This window comes from Garra rufa, chromosome 25 (assembly GCF_049309525.1).
Source record: "Garra rufa chromosome 25, GarRuf1.0, whole genome shotgun sequence".
NCBI lineage: Eukaryota > Metazoa > Chordata > Actinopteri > Cypriniformes > Cyprinidae > Garra > Garra rufa.
In genome coordinates, this window is record NC_133385.1 from 16,397,598 (window position 1) to 16,412,286 (window position 14,689).

The window sequence follows — 14,689 nt, forward strand, 5'->3', positions numbered from 1 at the left end:
TTTTTTTTTTCAAAATGGCTTGATCAGACCCTTATTCCTCGGCTGGGATTGTGTAGAGCCCTTTGAAGCTGCAATTTGGACCTTCAGCCCTCTGATCCCCATTGAAGTCCACTATATTGAGAAAAATCCTGGAACGTTTTCCTCAAAAGCCTAATCTCTTCTCAATTGAGAAAAGAAAGACATGAACATCTTTAATGAAATGGTGGTAAGTAAATCATTAGGAAGTGAACTAATCCTTTAAAACTTTTTGTATTTAAGCAGAATATAAGAAAGATTTGTACTAAATACTGATGCAATCTCTTTGTTACGTTATACAATTTTGGTCAAGAGCAGTTTATTGTACATAATTGCAACATGGTGATTTTTCACTAACCCAGAGCACGTCTGCAACAATTTGTTGTTTAGCGACAAACAGCCAGACCCTGGGTTTGCATTCCACTGAAAAATGCATCACTTTTTTTTTTTTTTTTTTTTACTATCAAGTCTGTTTACAAGCAACACACCACATCCTGAAATGGAAAGACTTGGTTTCGCTTTCCATGTACTTTTTTACAATTACAGTCTTTGTTTTGTTTTTTTGTACCAGAACTTAATCTTACAATTTGCTTCACAAATCCTTGTTCATTACAATACCAGTCAAAAGATTTTTTTAATGTTTTTAAAATAACTGCTTTCTATTTGAATATATTATAAAATGTAATTTATTCCTGTAATCAAATCTACATTTTCAGCATTATTAATTCAGTCTTCAGTGTCACATGATCCTTTAGAAATCATTCTAATATGCTGATTTGCTGTTCAAGAAACATTTCTTCTTATTATGTTTATTATCAGTATCTATAATTAAAACAGTTGAGTAAGTTTTTTCAGAATTCTTTGAAAAGATGACCATTTCAAAAGCTTGGAGTCAAGCTTATTTATTTATTTTTTGGAAAAGAAATGACAGTAATTAATACTTTCATTTAGCAAGGATGCTTTAAATTGATCAAAAGTGATAAAAAAAACATTTATAATGTTACAAAATACCTCTATTTCGATAAATGCCGTTCCTCTGAACTTTCTATTCATCAAAGAAACTTGAAAAAAATTCTACTCAAATGTTTTCAACCTTAATGTTTTGGAGCAGCAAATCAGAATATTAGAATGATTTCTTTAGGATCATGTGACTGGAGTTATGATGCTACAACTTCATCTTTGAAATTATAGGAATAAATTACATTTTAAAATATATTCAAACAGAAAAGAGTTATTTTAAATAGTAAAAATATTTCTACATTTTACAGTTTTTGCTGTACTTTGGATCAAATAAATGCAGACTTGGTGAGCATATATATATATATTAAAACATTTGACTGGTAGTGTATATTTAAGAGCTCAGTACATGTTAAAAAAAAATTATCAGAGTTTGTACACGTGTAACATCGTGGCACAATTGCAGTCACATAGGTTAAGCCGACATAAATTGAGCAATGATCCAGCAGTCGTGTTGCACATTCTACATTCGAGACCACTTGATAAAAATACATAAATCAATACTGGTCACAGACTGATAAATAGCCACTTGCTTGTTCGACAGGAATAGAAATACTGTAACGTCAGATCAATTTGGATAGAAAATGCATTAAAAAAAGCACTAGATAAAATCTGTAGATTTTAAGAAGTAGAGGTTAAAAACGGACAATATTTAAAAATGTGATTAACAGATTAACGGCAGGCAATTGCTATTTCACATTTAACAACTGTGCATTAAAATCTGATGCATTAAGATTGTTAGATTTAAATTGAGGAGTAAAAATTAAAAATACAACAATTTCTATAAACGCTGATTGTGCCCCACAATAGACAACTACTTCACGTTGATCTCCTGATAAACCTGAATTCCACATTAAGGGAACTTTACAAACGAATTACGATAATGAACATCCTCTGGAAGTGACCCATCCCACCCAAAAAGCAGAACCGAGTCCTGCCCCTTTGGCAAACCAGAATCAGTTCAAAGTTAAACAGAGGAAGTGCTGCCATCACGGTGAAAACAGCACCGTTTTGATGTAGTTAACGGTGGTTATGTTCAACAGCATGGCGACATGCTCGTTCCCAGGCAGCTCGAGCATGTGGACAGGCTGCTTCTGCTGGCCCATCCAGCGTTTGCACTGTGTCGCACTTAAAATGTTGACCGTTCCGTCTCCATCCCCGTTGATGACGGTGGGATCTGTGTCTGGGAAGTTTGTGTAATTGTAGCCCTGAGCTGTGGGGATGCCGCTGCCATAAAGGCAGTGGACAGGAACGCCCGGAGGCTGAAGTGCACTGACCAGCGGTTCTGTGTCCTGCCTCATGGCCCAGCCGTCCTCATAGTTGATGTCTTTGAAGAAGCGCTGATAGTCTTGCACGGTGTAGCTGGTGTTGGGGGTGGAGACCAGGACCATGTCTTTGGGCCAGGTGTGGGCGTAGGGTAAGAGCCAGACGGTGGAGACGGCCGTTCGCTGCTGGGTGCGGATTTTTAGAGGGCTGATGACAGGGATGCGGTTGTTGTCACCTGTGATGGAACCGAAACCATCAAATGGTCAAAGCAGTGACTGTAAATGGGGTTTCAAACTACATGTACCACAAGTGTTCACTTCTGCATTTCACTGTGTTTCTTATGGTTTTTCCATGTAAATAAGTGCTAGACAGACACATGTTTTTTTTTGTTTCAGCATATACATTATTAAAAAAATATATAAATAAATTATTCAATTATTTTGAGTTGGCAAACCATATGACAAAAAAACCCTTAAAATATTAATACAGATATTATATAACAGTTGTGTTAAAGAAATAATTATTTTTTTAAGAAATCATTTAGTTGCCATTATTATTATTAAATAATGTTCTCAGAAATAATAATATAAGATTATGCCAAATACTGAAGGTTTTCTTTTCAAAAATGTCTTCCTTTTTCTTCATTATAAAATGTGGACATTGTAAAATATCAAAGTTTTGACTTTATGCCTTCAAAAATGTTAAAATTAATTTTAACTGCTCCACCATGACAGTTTATTTTTTCATGACAGTTACTATCAGTTTGTATCTTGCAATTCCAAGTTTTTTCCTCGCAATTCCAAATTTATCTCTCGCAATTTTCAGAGTTTTATCTCACAATTCCGAGTTTCTCGCAATTCTGACTTTTTTCTTGCAATTCTGAATTTATATCTCACAATTCTAACTTTTTTTCTAGCAATTCCGAGTTTGTCTCGCAATACTTTTTTCTCGCAATTCCGTGTTTTTGTCTTGCAATTCCGATTTATATCTCGCAATTCTTTTTCCTCACAATTCTGCATTTGTCTTGCAATTCTGACTTTTTTTCCCTCGCAATTCCGAATTTATATCTCGCAATTCTGGCTTTTTTTCTCTCGCAATTCTGGCTTTTTTCTCTCAATTCCGAATTTATATCTCGCAATTCTGGCTTTTTTCTCTCAATTCCGAATTTATATCTCGCAATTCTGGCTTTTTTCTCTCAATTCCGAATTTATATCTCGCAATTCTGACTTTTTTCTCTCAATTCCAAATTTATCTCGCAATTCTGACTTTTTCTCTCAATTACGAATTTATATCTCGCAATTCTGGCTTTTTTCTCTCAATTACGAATTTATATCTCGCAATTCTGACTTTTTCTCTCAATTACGAATTTATATCTCGCAATTCTGGCTTTTTTCTCTCAATTACGAATTTATATCTCGCAATTCTGGCTTTTTTCTCTCAATTCTGAATTTATATCTTGCAATTCTGACTTTTTTCCTCGCAATTCCGAATTTATATCTCGCAATTCTGGCTTTTTTCTCTCAATTCTGAATTTATATCTCGCAATTCTGGCTTTTTTCTCTCAATTCCGAATTTATATCTCGCAATTCTGACTTTTTTCTCTCAATTCCAAATTTATCTCGCAATTCTGACTTTTTCTCTCAATTACGAATTTATATCTCGCAATTCTGGCTTTTTTCTCTCAATTACGAATTTATATCTCGCAATTCTGGCTTTTTCTCTCAATTACGAATTTATATCTCGCAATTCTGACTTTTTCTCTCAATTACGAATTTATATCTCGCAATTCTGGCTTTTTTCTCTCAATTACGAATTTATATCTCGCAATTCTGACTTTCTCTCAATTACGAATTTATATCTCGCAATTCTGGCTTTTTTCTCTCAATTACGAATTTATATCTCGCAATTCTGGCTTTTTTCTCTCAATTCTGAATTTATATCTTGCAATTCTGACTTTTTTCCTCGCAATTCCGAATTTATATCTCGCAATTCTGGCTTTTTTCTCTCAATTCCGAATTTATATCTCGCAATTCTGACTTTTTTCTCTCAATTCCAAATTTATCTCGCAATTCTGACTTTTTCTCTCAATTACGAATTTATATCTCGCAATTCTGGCTTTTTTCTCTCAATTACGAATTTATATCTCGCAATTCTGGCTTTTTTCTCTCAATTACGAATTTATATCTCGCAATTCTGGCTTTTTTCTCTCAATTCTGAATTTATATCTCGCAATTCTGGATTTTTTCTTGCAATTCCGAATTTATATCTCGCAATTCTGACTTTTTTCTCACAATTCCTAGTTTGTGTCTCACAGTTTAGTTCATTCTGACTTTTTCCCCTCGCAATTACGAGTTTATATCTTGCAATTCCGAGTTTATGTCTCGCAATTGACTTTTTTCTCACAATTCTGACTTTTGTCTCGCAGTTCAGTTTATTCGGACTTTTTTCCTTGCAATTCCGGGTTTATATTTCGCAATTCTAATTTTTTTCTTGCAATTCTAAGTTTATATCTTACAAATTTTAGTTTATATTTCGCAAATTGCGTGTTATAAAGTCAGAATTGCAAGAAAACAATTCTGAGAAAAGGGAATTGCAAGTTTATATCTTGCAATTGTCAGAGAAAAGTCACAATTGCAAGATATAAACTCACAATTCTAAGAAAAAAGTCACAACTGTGAGTTTATATTATCGCAATTCAGTGGCAGAAATGGGCTTCCATACAGTTTATACTTTATGCCGTCAAAATATATCACTTAAATTAATCCAAGTTCATTAATCTATGCAAATGATTTTTTTATTTTATTTTGTATAAATTAGAACATAAACAATGAGCACCACAACACTGACCAACAAATTATTTTCTAAAATCTCCTTCCACAAAAATTTGGCCCATACCTGTTGCCATAACTCTCAGAGTTTTGGCCACTCCGGCCCATGGAGGCCCTAGAGACACAAATGCCTTAATGTAGCGGTCCTTCCAAGCCTGCGGTTGGTGATTGAGGAAATAGAGCGTGTACATGTTCCCCATACTGTGTGCGATGAGAACCACAGGACCTCCAGCTTTATTAGCCATCTCCTCAATCATCTGCTGCAGTCGCAAGAAGTACTCCTTATTCTCATCTACAGATACAGATCAGAAGATTTAGACATCAAGACATCAGTCAACATGTTCCCCAAAACTTTGTTTGTGTGCACAAACAGATCATGAAGATACTCACTTGGGGCTTTGCGCCAGTCATAGGGGGCACCTCGAACATCATCATCTCTGGTATAACCCCAGTCTACTAGTGCTTGGACTATAGTGAAAAAGTACATGCCTGAAACAGATAAAGCTCTCATTAAACAACCGTTATCAGTCAACATTAACATAATAAAATTAACACCCAGTTTGCACTCACCCACACTCCGTTTACTAGGATCCAGATATTCCAAACTATACGTCTGTCCAAACCCAGGCACTCTGACATCCACCCCCGGAGGAGATTCGGTGAGGTGGGTTGTACGATTGTACAGTAACCTGCAAACAAAATATATGCTGATTACCTATTTGCATATTCAAAGCAGGGGTAAGAAGTCAAGAGAAGAGAAAGCGTCCTTCAAATATCAAAAAAATGCATGTTTATCATTTTTACATTCAATAGAGTGCATTAGTGCCAGACAACTTTTTCCAATGGCGCAGGTTCCAGAAGTATTTTTTTGTATTCATTTTTCCCATAAAATCAATCCGTCAAGTCAACCAGAGGTTCCCAGCTCAAATTTTTGATTTTGCTGATATTTTTTCTGAAGAAAGATCAACATGTATAGTAATGAAAGCCAAAATAATAAATGTCATGGATGAATATTTACGGAGTAATCCACTATTTTGTAGAGGGAGGTCAAAAATGCTTACTTTAGGGGGGTAAAAATTATTTTAGAAAGATATTCTTCAAATTATTTTGGCACTCAGACATGTATGTTCTATACAATTGTTTTGATAGAGGGAAACAATAAAGATACAATTCTAATTTCAATATTTATTTCTTCTTCAGACATTGTTCTTTAAATAAAGTAAGTATCATCTGTATACAAAGTGACCAACATCTGGTTTTCGACCACTAAAAATGGGACATGGAGCCTCATTGAAATCCTGATATCTCTGGGACTGAATGATGTAGTGCCTTGAAAATTAAGATTCCAAAAGAAATGGTTATTAACAACTAGACTCTAAGATCATATTGCAATATCTTTAATATTTCTTGAGCTATAGGCACGCAAACTTTAGAAAAAGAATATTTATGGCACTCAGACTGGTATGTTCAATGCAGTTCTCTTGACAGAAAGAAACAAGACAAATCTCTAGTTTCAACATTATTTGTTATTCAGACATTCCTCATTAAAAGAAAAGAAGTTTCATATTTTTGCACGATTTACCCCTGGAGCCATATTGAAATTCCAACATCTCTGGAACCAAACCATACAGGGCCTTAAAATGAAGATGGCAAAAGGAAAGTTTGTAAAAGACCCACTATCTAAAAGGACATTAAGATATCTTTAATATTTTGTGAGTTACAGGCATTCAAACTTTGGAGAAAAAAAATTAAAAAGTGCCTTTTCCCCAATTTTGAATGGTCACCATTGGCACATAATGCAACAAACATTGCTAAAGTCAACACATTTTACTAACAGACCTACCAATCTCTGTGTAAAAATAACATTATGATTATGCCATCTTTCTGAAGTCATTTTTACTCCTCTGTAATTTGACTCTAAATCTCAAGTGAAAATTGCCATTTTGACCCCCCTCTACAAAATAGTAGCCTGGGATTCACCATGCTGCCTTGCGCGCAGCGCGATTTTATTCACGCTGCTAGGCTTTTTTTTTTTTTTTGCTTTTTTTTTTGTTGTTGTTCGTTCATTTTTGTTTTTTTGTTTTTTTTACTTTTTTTTATTGCATTACTTGAACAATTAACATTCAATTCATGATGCATTACATTCATAAACAATTATTCATTTAAATAACATAAATGTGAAAAAAATTAACAATAATAAGAAACTCAAGGGGATATACAAAATAATCATAACAAAGAGGAAGAGTTCCGTTTTTTTTTTAAATGGTTAAAGTTCTGATAGCTTTTCGGCTTGACAGTCCTTGAAGGGTTTCAAAATAATTTCTTAAGTCAATTTTGAAATGAGAAATGCTGGGCTTAATTCCAGACCATTTACATTTGTGTATGTAAAACTTGCCTAACAATATAAGAAGATTTAACATAAAATTGTGACTGTTATCCATGTCTTCTCGTATACCCCTCACATTAAAAGAATAAAAGGATAAAGACAATGTGCACTAGAACAAGAATTAAGGTATAATAATAATAATAATAATAAAAACTTTGGTTAAGGTAGAACAAAGAAGCAAAATGATTTTCTACACCTTCTGAACACAATGCATATAATATGCAAACTCTATACTCAACATGAGAAATTTAAATTTGAACTATGACGTAACTAAACTTAGCTTACAATGATATAATAATTCTTAAAGGTCACAGAGATTGATCATCATATGTATCCATTGATAATTCAGAACAGTTTCATGGTTACAATCTTATCTCTTTACCCTCAATGATGGCTTTTGCTCCAACGAAGAAAGCTTTTTTTCCTTGCTTTCGGGCCTCTTCAATTTGTGGCCATAATCTCATGCGTGATTCTTTGTCTTTTGTTGTCAGATCTTCGCCGAACTTTACCTTTTTGTTTTTAAGGAATTCCGAATTCTTTGTGCATTTCCAAACTCTTTCTTTGGTTGATCTTGAAGTAAACCTTGTTATCACCGGTCGAGTTTTGCCGCCTTCTTTCCGCCCAATCCTGTGGCTGATGTCGATTTCAAGTCGCAGATCCTCCCCCGGGTCTTGGATGACGGTTTTGCAGATGTCGATTATGCGCTGTTTAACGTCTTCTCCCTCCTGTCCTTGCAGACCATACAGCCTTAAGTTCCATCTTCTGTGATAACGTTCCATTTCGTTCAGCCGGTCTTCCACACCAGTTATTATTTTCTGTTGATCATCACTTTTTTTCTTGACAGCTGTTATTTCTTTCTTCATGTCTTGGACTTCGTTGAAGAGGAACTCGGATGATTCCTTTAAAGCTTCGATGGTGTCTGCATTTTTCTTGATCAAGCTTGCAAGATTGTCTGCATTTTCTTTTATCTTTTCAGCCACGAGTCTCACAATGTTGTCTTGCAATTCAGTGAGTGAAATTTCAGGTTTTCCTTTCTTAGCGGCCGGAGTACAAGGACCAGAATCAGGGAGGGGGGGAACATCTCCGTCTGAATTAGCATAGGAGTGCATATCGCCTGCTTTGACGACTTCCATAATATCTTCCGTTAAGTCTTTGTTTTCTGTGGTAAACGAAAGCTTCTTTTCCCTTTGTCTCTAGGTCTTTTATCTGCCATCTTCCGATATTACATGCCTTAGAACAATCAGTCTGATTAAGGTCTCATCAAGTTCTAGAGATCACACCAACAGAATGTGCAAAAAAACTTTCTCTTTCAAAACCACAAACAAAAAGAGATATTTCGTGCATTGTTAAACTTAAATTTAAGATTAAAAAAATCATTTAGAGTTTCTAGCCAAGAATATCTCCAACTGTCCCGGCCACGTTCTTGCGCGCGCCCCCTTCGCGCTGCTAGGCAGCCTGGAAACCATGGACAGTTTGCTGCCGTAATATGGCTGAAGCAGGCGGAGTATTATCAGAAATGAGTTCCCAGCTAGTTTAGCATTTGCACATGTGCAGCGTGGTATTACTGCTCCTGCTTCAGCCTTATTACGGCAGCAAACTTCCTTGACTATTACGCCAGAATGGGAGTGTAGTTCCTAATCTTATCAGCCTAGAAACTCACAGCTTTGCATTTCCACCAGTCTTAGTACACAATATAACTACAGAAGAGTCAAGTTTTAAATAAGACAAATATCGAAACTCGTTGGTCATTTTTGAATGCGATGCTATTGGTCTAATAGGATTCAATGATCTATGCTAAGCTATGCTAAAAGTGGTATCGCCAGAACAGGAGAACGGCTGAATGGATTTCAAAACGGTAAAACTCAACTTATTAACTCGGCGGGAGTTGGAGAATGAGCCTATTTCCAAAAAAAGTGGAGTGTTCCTTTAAGAGCCGGGGGGGGGGGGGGGGGGGGGGGTGTGTAAACTTTTGAACAAAATGAAGATGTCCAAATTTTTCTTCTTTTGCTGAAATATCATTTTTTTTCCATTTAGTACTGCCTTTCGTTAGCAACAGAATATACTTGCATGTTTCCCGGAAGACAAATTAAGTACAATTTACCTTGATCTTCAAATTCAAAAAGTTTTCACCCCCCGTATCTTAATGCATCGTGTTTCCTTCTGGAGCATCAGTGAGTGTTTGAACCTTTTTTAATAGTTGTGTTTGAGTCCCTCAGTTGTCCTGAGTGTCAAAATATGGATCTCAGAATCATACAGTCACTGCTGGAAAGGGTTCAAATATGCAAAAGATGCTGGAAAATGAAGAATCTGCAGGACCTGAAGGATTTTTTCTGAAGAAGAGTGCTCAGTTTAACTGTTCAGAACAAACAAGAGACCATTACAAAACAAAAAAACAATCGTAGATCATCCAGGTAACCACACACAGTAATAAAAACTAAGGTTTCTCAAACTTTTGCAGGGGGTTATTTTAATAATTTCAGCTATTATTTTGTATTGTGGACTATATGTAAACATCTTTGATGTAAAATATCTTACTCAGGACAGAACTAAATAAAAAAAATAACATGCATTTTGTATGATCTCTCTTATTTTGTTAAAATTATTCACATTTTCACAGATTCTACAAGGGATTCACAAACTTTCGCATACCACTGTAGGTGGGTCTGTTCTTAGAGGGATACTTCACCCAAAAATGAACATTCTGTCATTAATTACTCACCCTCATGTCGTCACATATTAATTTTTAATGACTCACCACAATGTCCTTACTACCTTTCTGTGCCTTGAACGTAGTAGGACCCTTGCTGTCTATGCAGGGTATATTTTATGGATTTCAATTGTCACATCACATGAGCAATTTCCGATTTTAGTTGCCCTTTGACCCTTTACCTCATGTTATCAATCCAGCAGTCAATGGCCACCGGCACCAGCAGCTCCAGGTTGAGCCATAATGTGAAGTAGTCTTCGGTTTTCTTGTAGCAGATATAGTGTACTACACTTGGTTTGTCAAGTTTCGCTTCAAGCTGATTCCCAAGATCTCCTGGAACTATGGAGAGAAGCAATTAGACCAGCTAACCAATTACAACAAATAAAATGACAAAGGATTAATCCTGTCTTTACAGGAAGCTCAATAAGAAGCACTTCACAAACTACTATAGATATGATCAAAGAATCACTGATTAAAAAGACACTATGACTATCCAAAAGAGATTACTTACTTATCTCACCTACTGTTTAAACATCTCTATCATCACTAATCTCAGCCAGTTTGGTCTGGGCTTGAAACATTTCAACCCCCACTATACTTCTAAGTATAATTTTCTGCAACGTTTGCACGTCTTTATCATCAGTCACCACATTCAGAATTCATTTTTTGCTCCTGCTATCAGGTCTAATGTAAATATTAGCTAGTCAAATAGTGTACGTAAGATATTGTTATTGACATTTTTGTACTTAAATATTTTTATATTGTGGAATAATGACAGTGTAAATTCAGACACAATGACTAATCTTCTTACACAAATGATGGAAAGTCCAGTCTAGTTGTGTTTAGTAACATGGTGAGGTGATTTCCAACTAGTAGACAAGCTACCATAGCCACAAAAAGACTTTAAGGTGGTCTTGGCCACCTTAAAGTGGTATGATGACCAAGTAGAAACCAGTAACCAGCTAGTTATACAAGTTCAAGGAGGTCAAAATGGTTTTTAGTACACAGTACCAGATAAAATACATTTTGGATCTGCTAAAAACTTTCTATCATGTTCCAAATTTTTAGAGGAATCCTCCAGCAGGACAACGGTGGTCCTATGGTACATGCATGGAAAGTATAATATAGGTATAGTTACTAGTTAGTGTACTATGGTACTTACGTGGTACTCTAAGATACATTACCAGTCAAAAGTTTTTGAACAGTAAGTTTTTAATGTTTTAAGTCTCTTCTGCTCACCAAGTCAACATTTATTTGATCCAAAGTATAGCAAAAGCTGTAATATTGTGACATATTTTTACTATTTAAAACTGCTTTTTATTTGAAAATATTTTACAATGTAATTGTATTCTGTAATTTCAAAGCTGAATTTTTAGCATTATTACTTTAGTCTTCAGTGTCACATGATCCTTCAGAAATCATTTTAATTTGCTGTTCAAGAAGCATTATTATTATTAGTAGTAGTAGTAGTAGTAGTATTAGTGCTGTCAAACGATTAATCGCGATTAATCGCATCCAAAATAAGTTTTTGTTTACATAAAATATATGTTTGTGTATATTTACTATGTATATATAAATACACACACATGCAAGGATATATTTAAGAAAAAATGTATGTTTATATATTTTATATTTATATTATTTGTATAAATGAAAATATAATTAAATATTTTTAAAATATATACTGTATGTTTATGTATAAATATACACAGTATACACACATATTACGTAAACCATTTTTTTATTTTTATATTACGTAAACCAATTTTTTATTAATTGTTTGACAGCACTAATCAATATTTAAAACGGTTCAGGATTTTTTAATGAATAGAAGGATCCAAAGACAAGCATTTATCTGAAATAAAAAGCTTATGTAACATTATACACTATTCCATTTAAAAGCTTGGAGTCAGCATATTTTTTCTTCTTTTTTTTGGTAAAGAAATTATAGAAATTAATACTTTTATTTAGCAAGGATGCTTTAAATTAATCAAAAGTGATGATAAATGCATTTATACTGTTACAAAAGATTTCTATTTGAGGCAAATGCCATTCTTCTAAACTTTCTATTCATCAAAGAAAGCTCAGCTCTTTTAAACATAATGAATATTTTTTTGAGTAGCAAATAAAAATGCAAGACTAATTTCTGAAGGATTATGTGACTGAAATAATGATGCTTAAAATTCAGCTCTGAAATCACAGAAATAAATTACATTTCAAAATATATTCAAATAGAAACCAGTTGTTTTAAATAGTAAAACTATTTCAAAATTATTCTGTTTTTGCTGTACTTTAGATCAAATAAACGCAGGCTTGGTGAGCAGAAGAGACATCTTTAAAAGCATTAAAAATCTTACTGTGCAAAAACTTTTGACTCGTAGTGTTTGTAATTCTTCATTTATAAAATGTAGTCGGAAATGTCATAATTCACCTTTGTGGAATTAAAAAAAAAAAGACAATGTATATTCTTATTTAGCTGTTTTAGTATGACCGGTTGCGAAATCAGTGACACAAATAAGTGTTTTTTTCCCTCAGGTCATATGACCGCGTCATATGAGATGAGAAACCGCCAAAGCGAAAATAAACAGATACAGAAAAGAAAATGCCAGAAAACAAAATGACAGGCTGTCATATGATTGATTTACCGTTTCGTTCATACTTTTGGACTGTGTTTGTTCGGTAGTTCCAGTGAATAATTAGGTCGTCTTGACGCTCGCAGCTGTTTAGTCACATGTATTAAACTGTTAAAATAAAACATCGACACCTTTCAAGAAGTGTTAATCCACTAAAGATAGGATCTGATAATAAGCGCACTCAGAAATACTACAAAATGCATAGATATGTGCGTTTTTTTAACTAAACAGACTTCTGTACATCGTGTAACCGTGATTGTATCTCAAAACCTAATGTTCATACAAACGCTGGATGATCAAACATTTTGGCATCACAACTACTGACCAGCCTAACGTTACCTAAACAGCAACAAGTGTTGCCTAGATAGCCAGCTCACTAGGTTTTGAGACATAACCCCTTATGACAGCTTATCATGAGACAAGTAAACAACTGTGACTTGTGTCAAGTACGTTACAGAAAAGCAACAGGACATTTCAACACAGAGGATGTGCTGTAATAAACCGACTTACTGAGAACCACAGGCGGTCGATCCGAGCACACTTTCCCCGGTGAGCATTTCAAACTTCTGCTGTCGGTAAATGAGACCGACAACAGCAGACACAGCTGGAGCGACGCGAGGATCAACCGATGGCAGGGAAGCATCTCTTTCAGTGGCTCTCACCTCTGGTTTACAGGATCAAGGGGGCATTTGTGTTTATCTGTCCATCGTGAGGTCTGGGAGTAGGCTGAGAAGTGGCTTTTCTGGGTCTGAGGAACAGTGACAGCGGGATGAGCACAGACAATGTAGCGATCATGTAATAGGTGTTTTTAAAGCAGCTAGACGCGAATAAACAATGGCAGAACGCATCGAGTCGGTGGGCGGAGCTTTGAGAGACACTTCGATTGTGGCCAAAAAATGCTGCAAGAATTGATGTAACAGAGATTGTTTAAAACAAAAAATACCCGTAGTCATAAATACATCACATGTAAATTGCGAAATAATAGTGTGCTTTGAAAATGTAAGATGATAATTAGGGACTACAACTACTATGACTGACTCTGTGTAAATTACGTTTCAGTATATATGGTGAAAATCTATTCAAATGTAATTGTCACAGACCTTAATAAATTATTCACCAGAAAACCCATGCCTTTCTATCCTGCTTGAATGACAATATTTAGTTTTAGTTTTGATTATTGGAATAATACAAATTGTATATATCATATTGAAATTCTCAGTTAATTTGAATAAAATTGATTTTAATTGAAAAAAAAAAATACACTTATAGCATAAAAATGAATGAAAACTATATACAAATTTACAAAACAAAGAAAAATAAGGTAAAATATTAAAAACAATATATATATATATATATTTATGTACATTATGTACAATATACATTTTTATGTATTATTTTATATTTTATTTTATATTATATATTAGAAATATATAGAAATATATTATTTTATATTTCTATTTATTTTTATTTCAGTTTAAGTTTTAGTTTTAGTAATTCACATAAAAATTTCTAATAGTTATGTAAAACCATATAAACATTTGCATTACTTTATAATAAAATCTAAATATAAAAAATAAATAAAAAGCATTGTCAAGCATTTTTTACTATCATTTAGTTTAAGTACTAAAATAACTAAAAATAAATAAAAACTATATATATATATTTAAAAAACAAAGAAATAATAAAACAAGAAAATTACCATTTTTAATAAAAAATTAAAAATGTTTTCATTTTTTAACATTTTTATTCATTATTTTATATATCTACATCTGTATATATCTTAATGATAAAATCTGAATGTAAAATTATAAATAAAAATATGCTATATAAAATATAT

General features: G+C 33.9%; 1 protein-coding gene across 1 annotated transcript; it reads right to left on the reverse strand.

Annotated features, from left to right (window-relative positions):
• Positions 1-1,326: 1,326 nt before the first annotated feature.
• Positions 1,327-13,699, reverse strand: pla2g15 (phospholipase A2, group XV). Its single transcript, XM_073831497.1, has 6 exons — positions 13,363-13,699; positions 10,402-10,558; positions 5,697-5,815; positions 5,517-5,615; positions 5,194-5,418; positions 1,327-2,533 (listed from the first exon to the last, which is right to left on the reverse strand). The coding sequence occupies exons 1-6, from the start codon at positions 13,493-13,495 to the stop codon at positions 2,022-2,024; spliced, it is 1,245 nt and encodes a 414-aa protein (XP_073687598.1). The 5' UTR covers positions 13,496-13,699; the 3' UTR covers positions 1,327-2,021.
• Between the last annotated feature and the right edge of the window lie 990 nt (positions 13,700-14,689).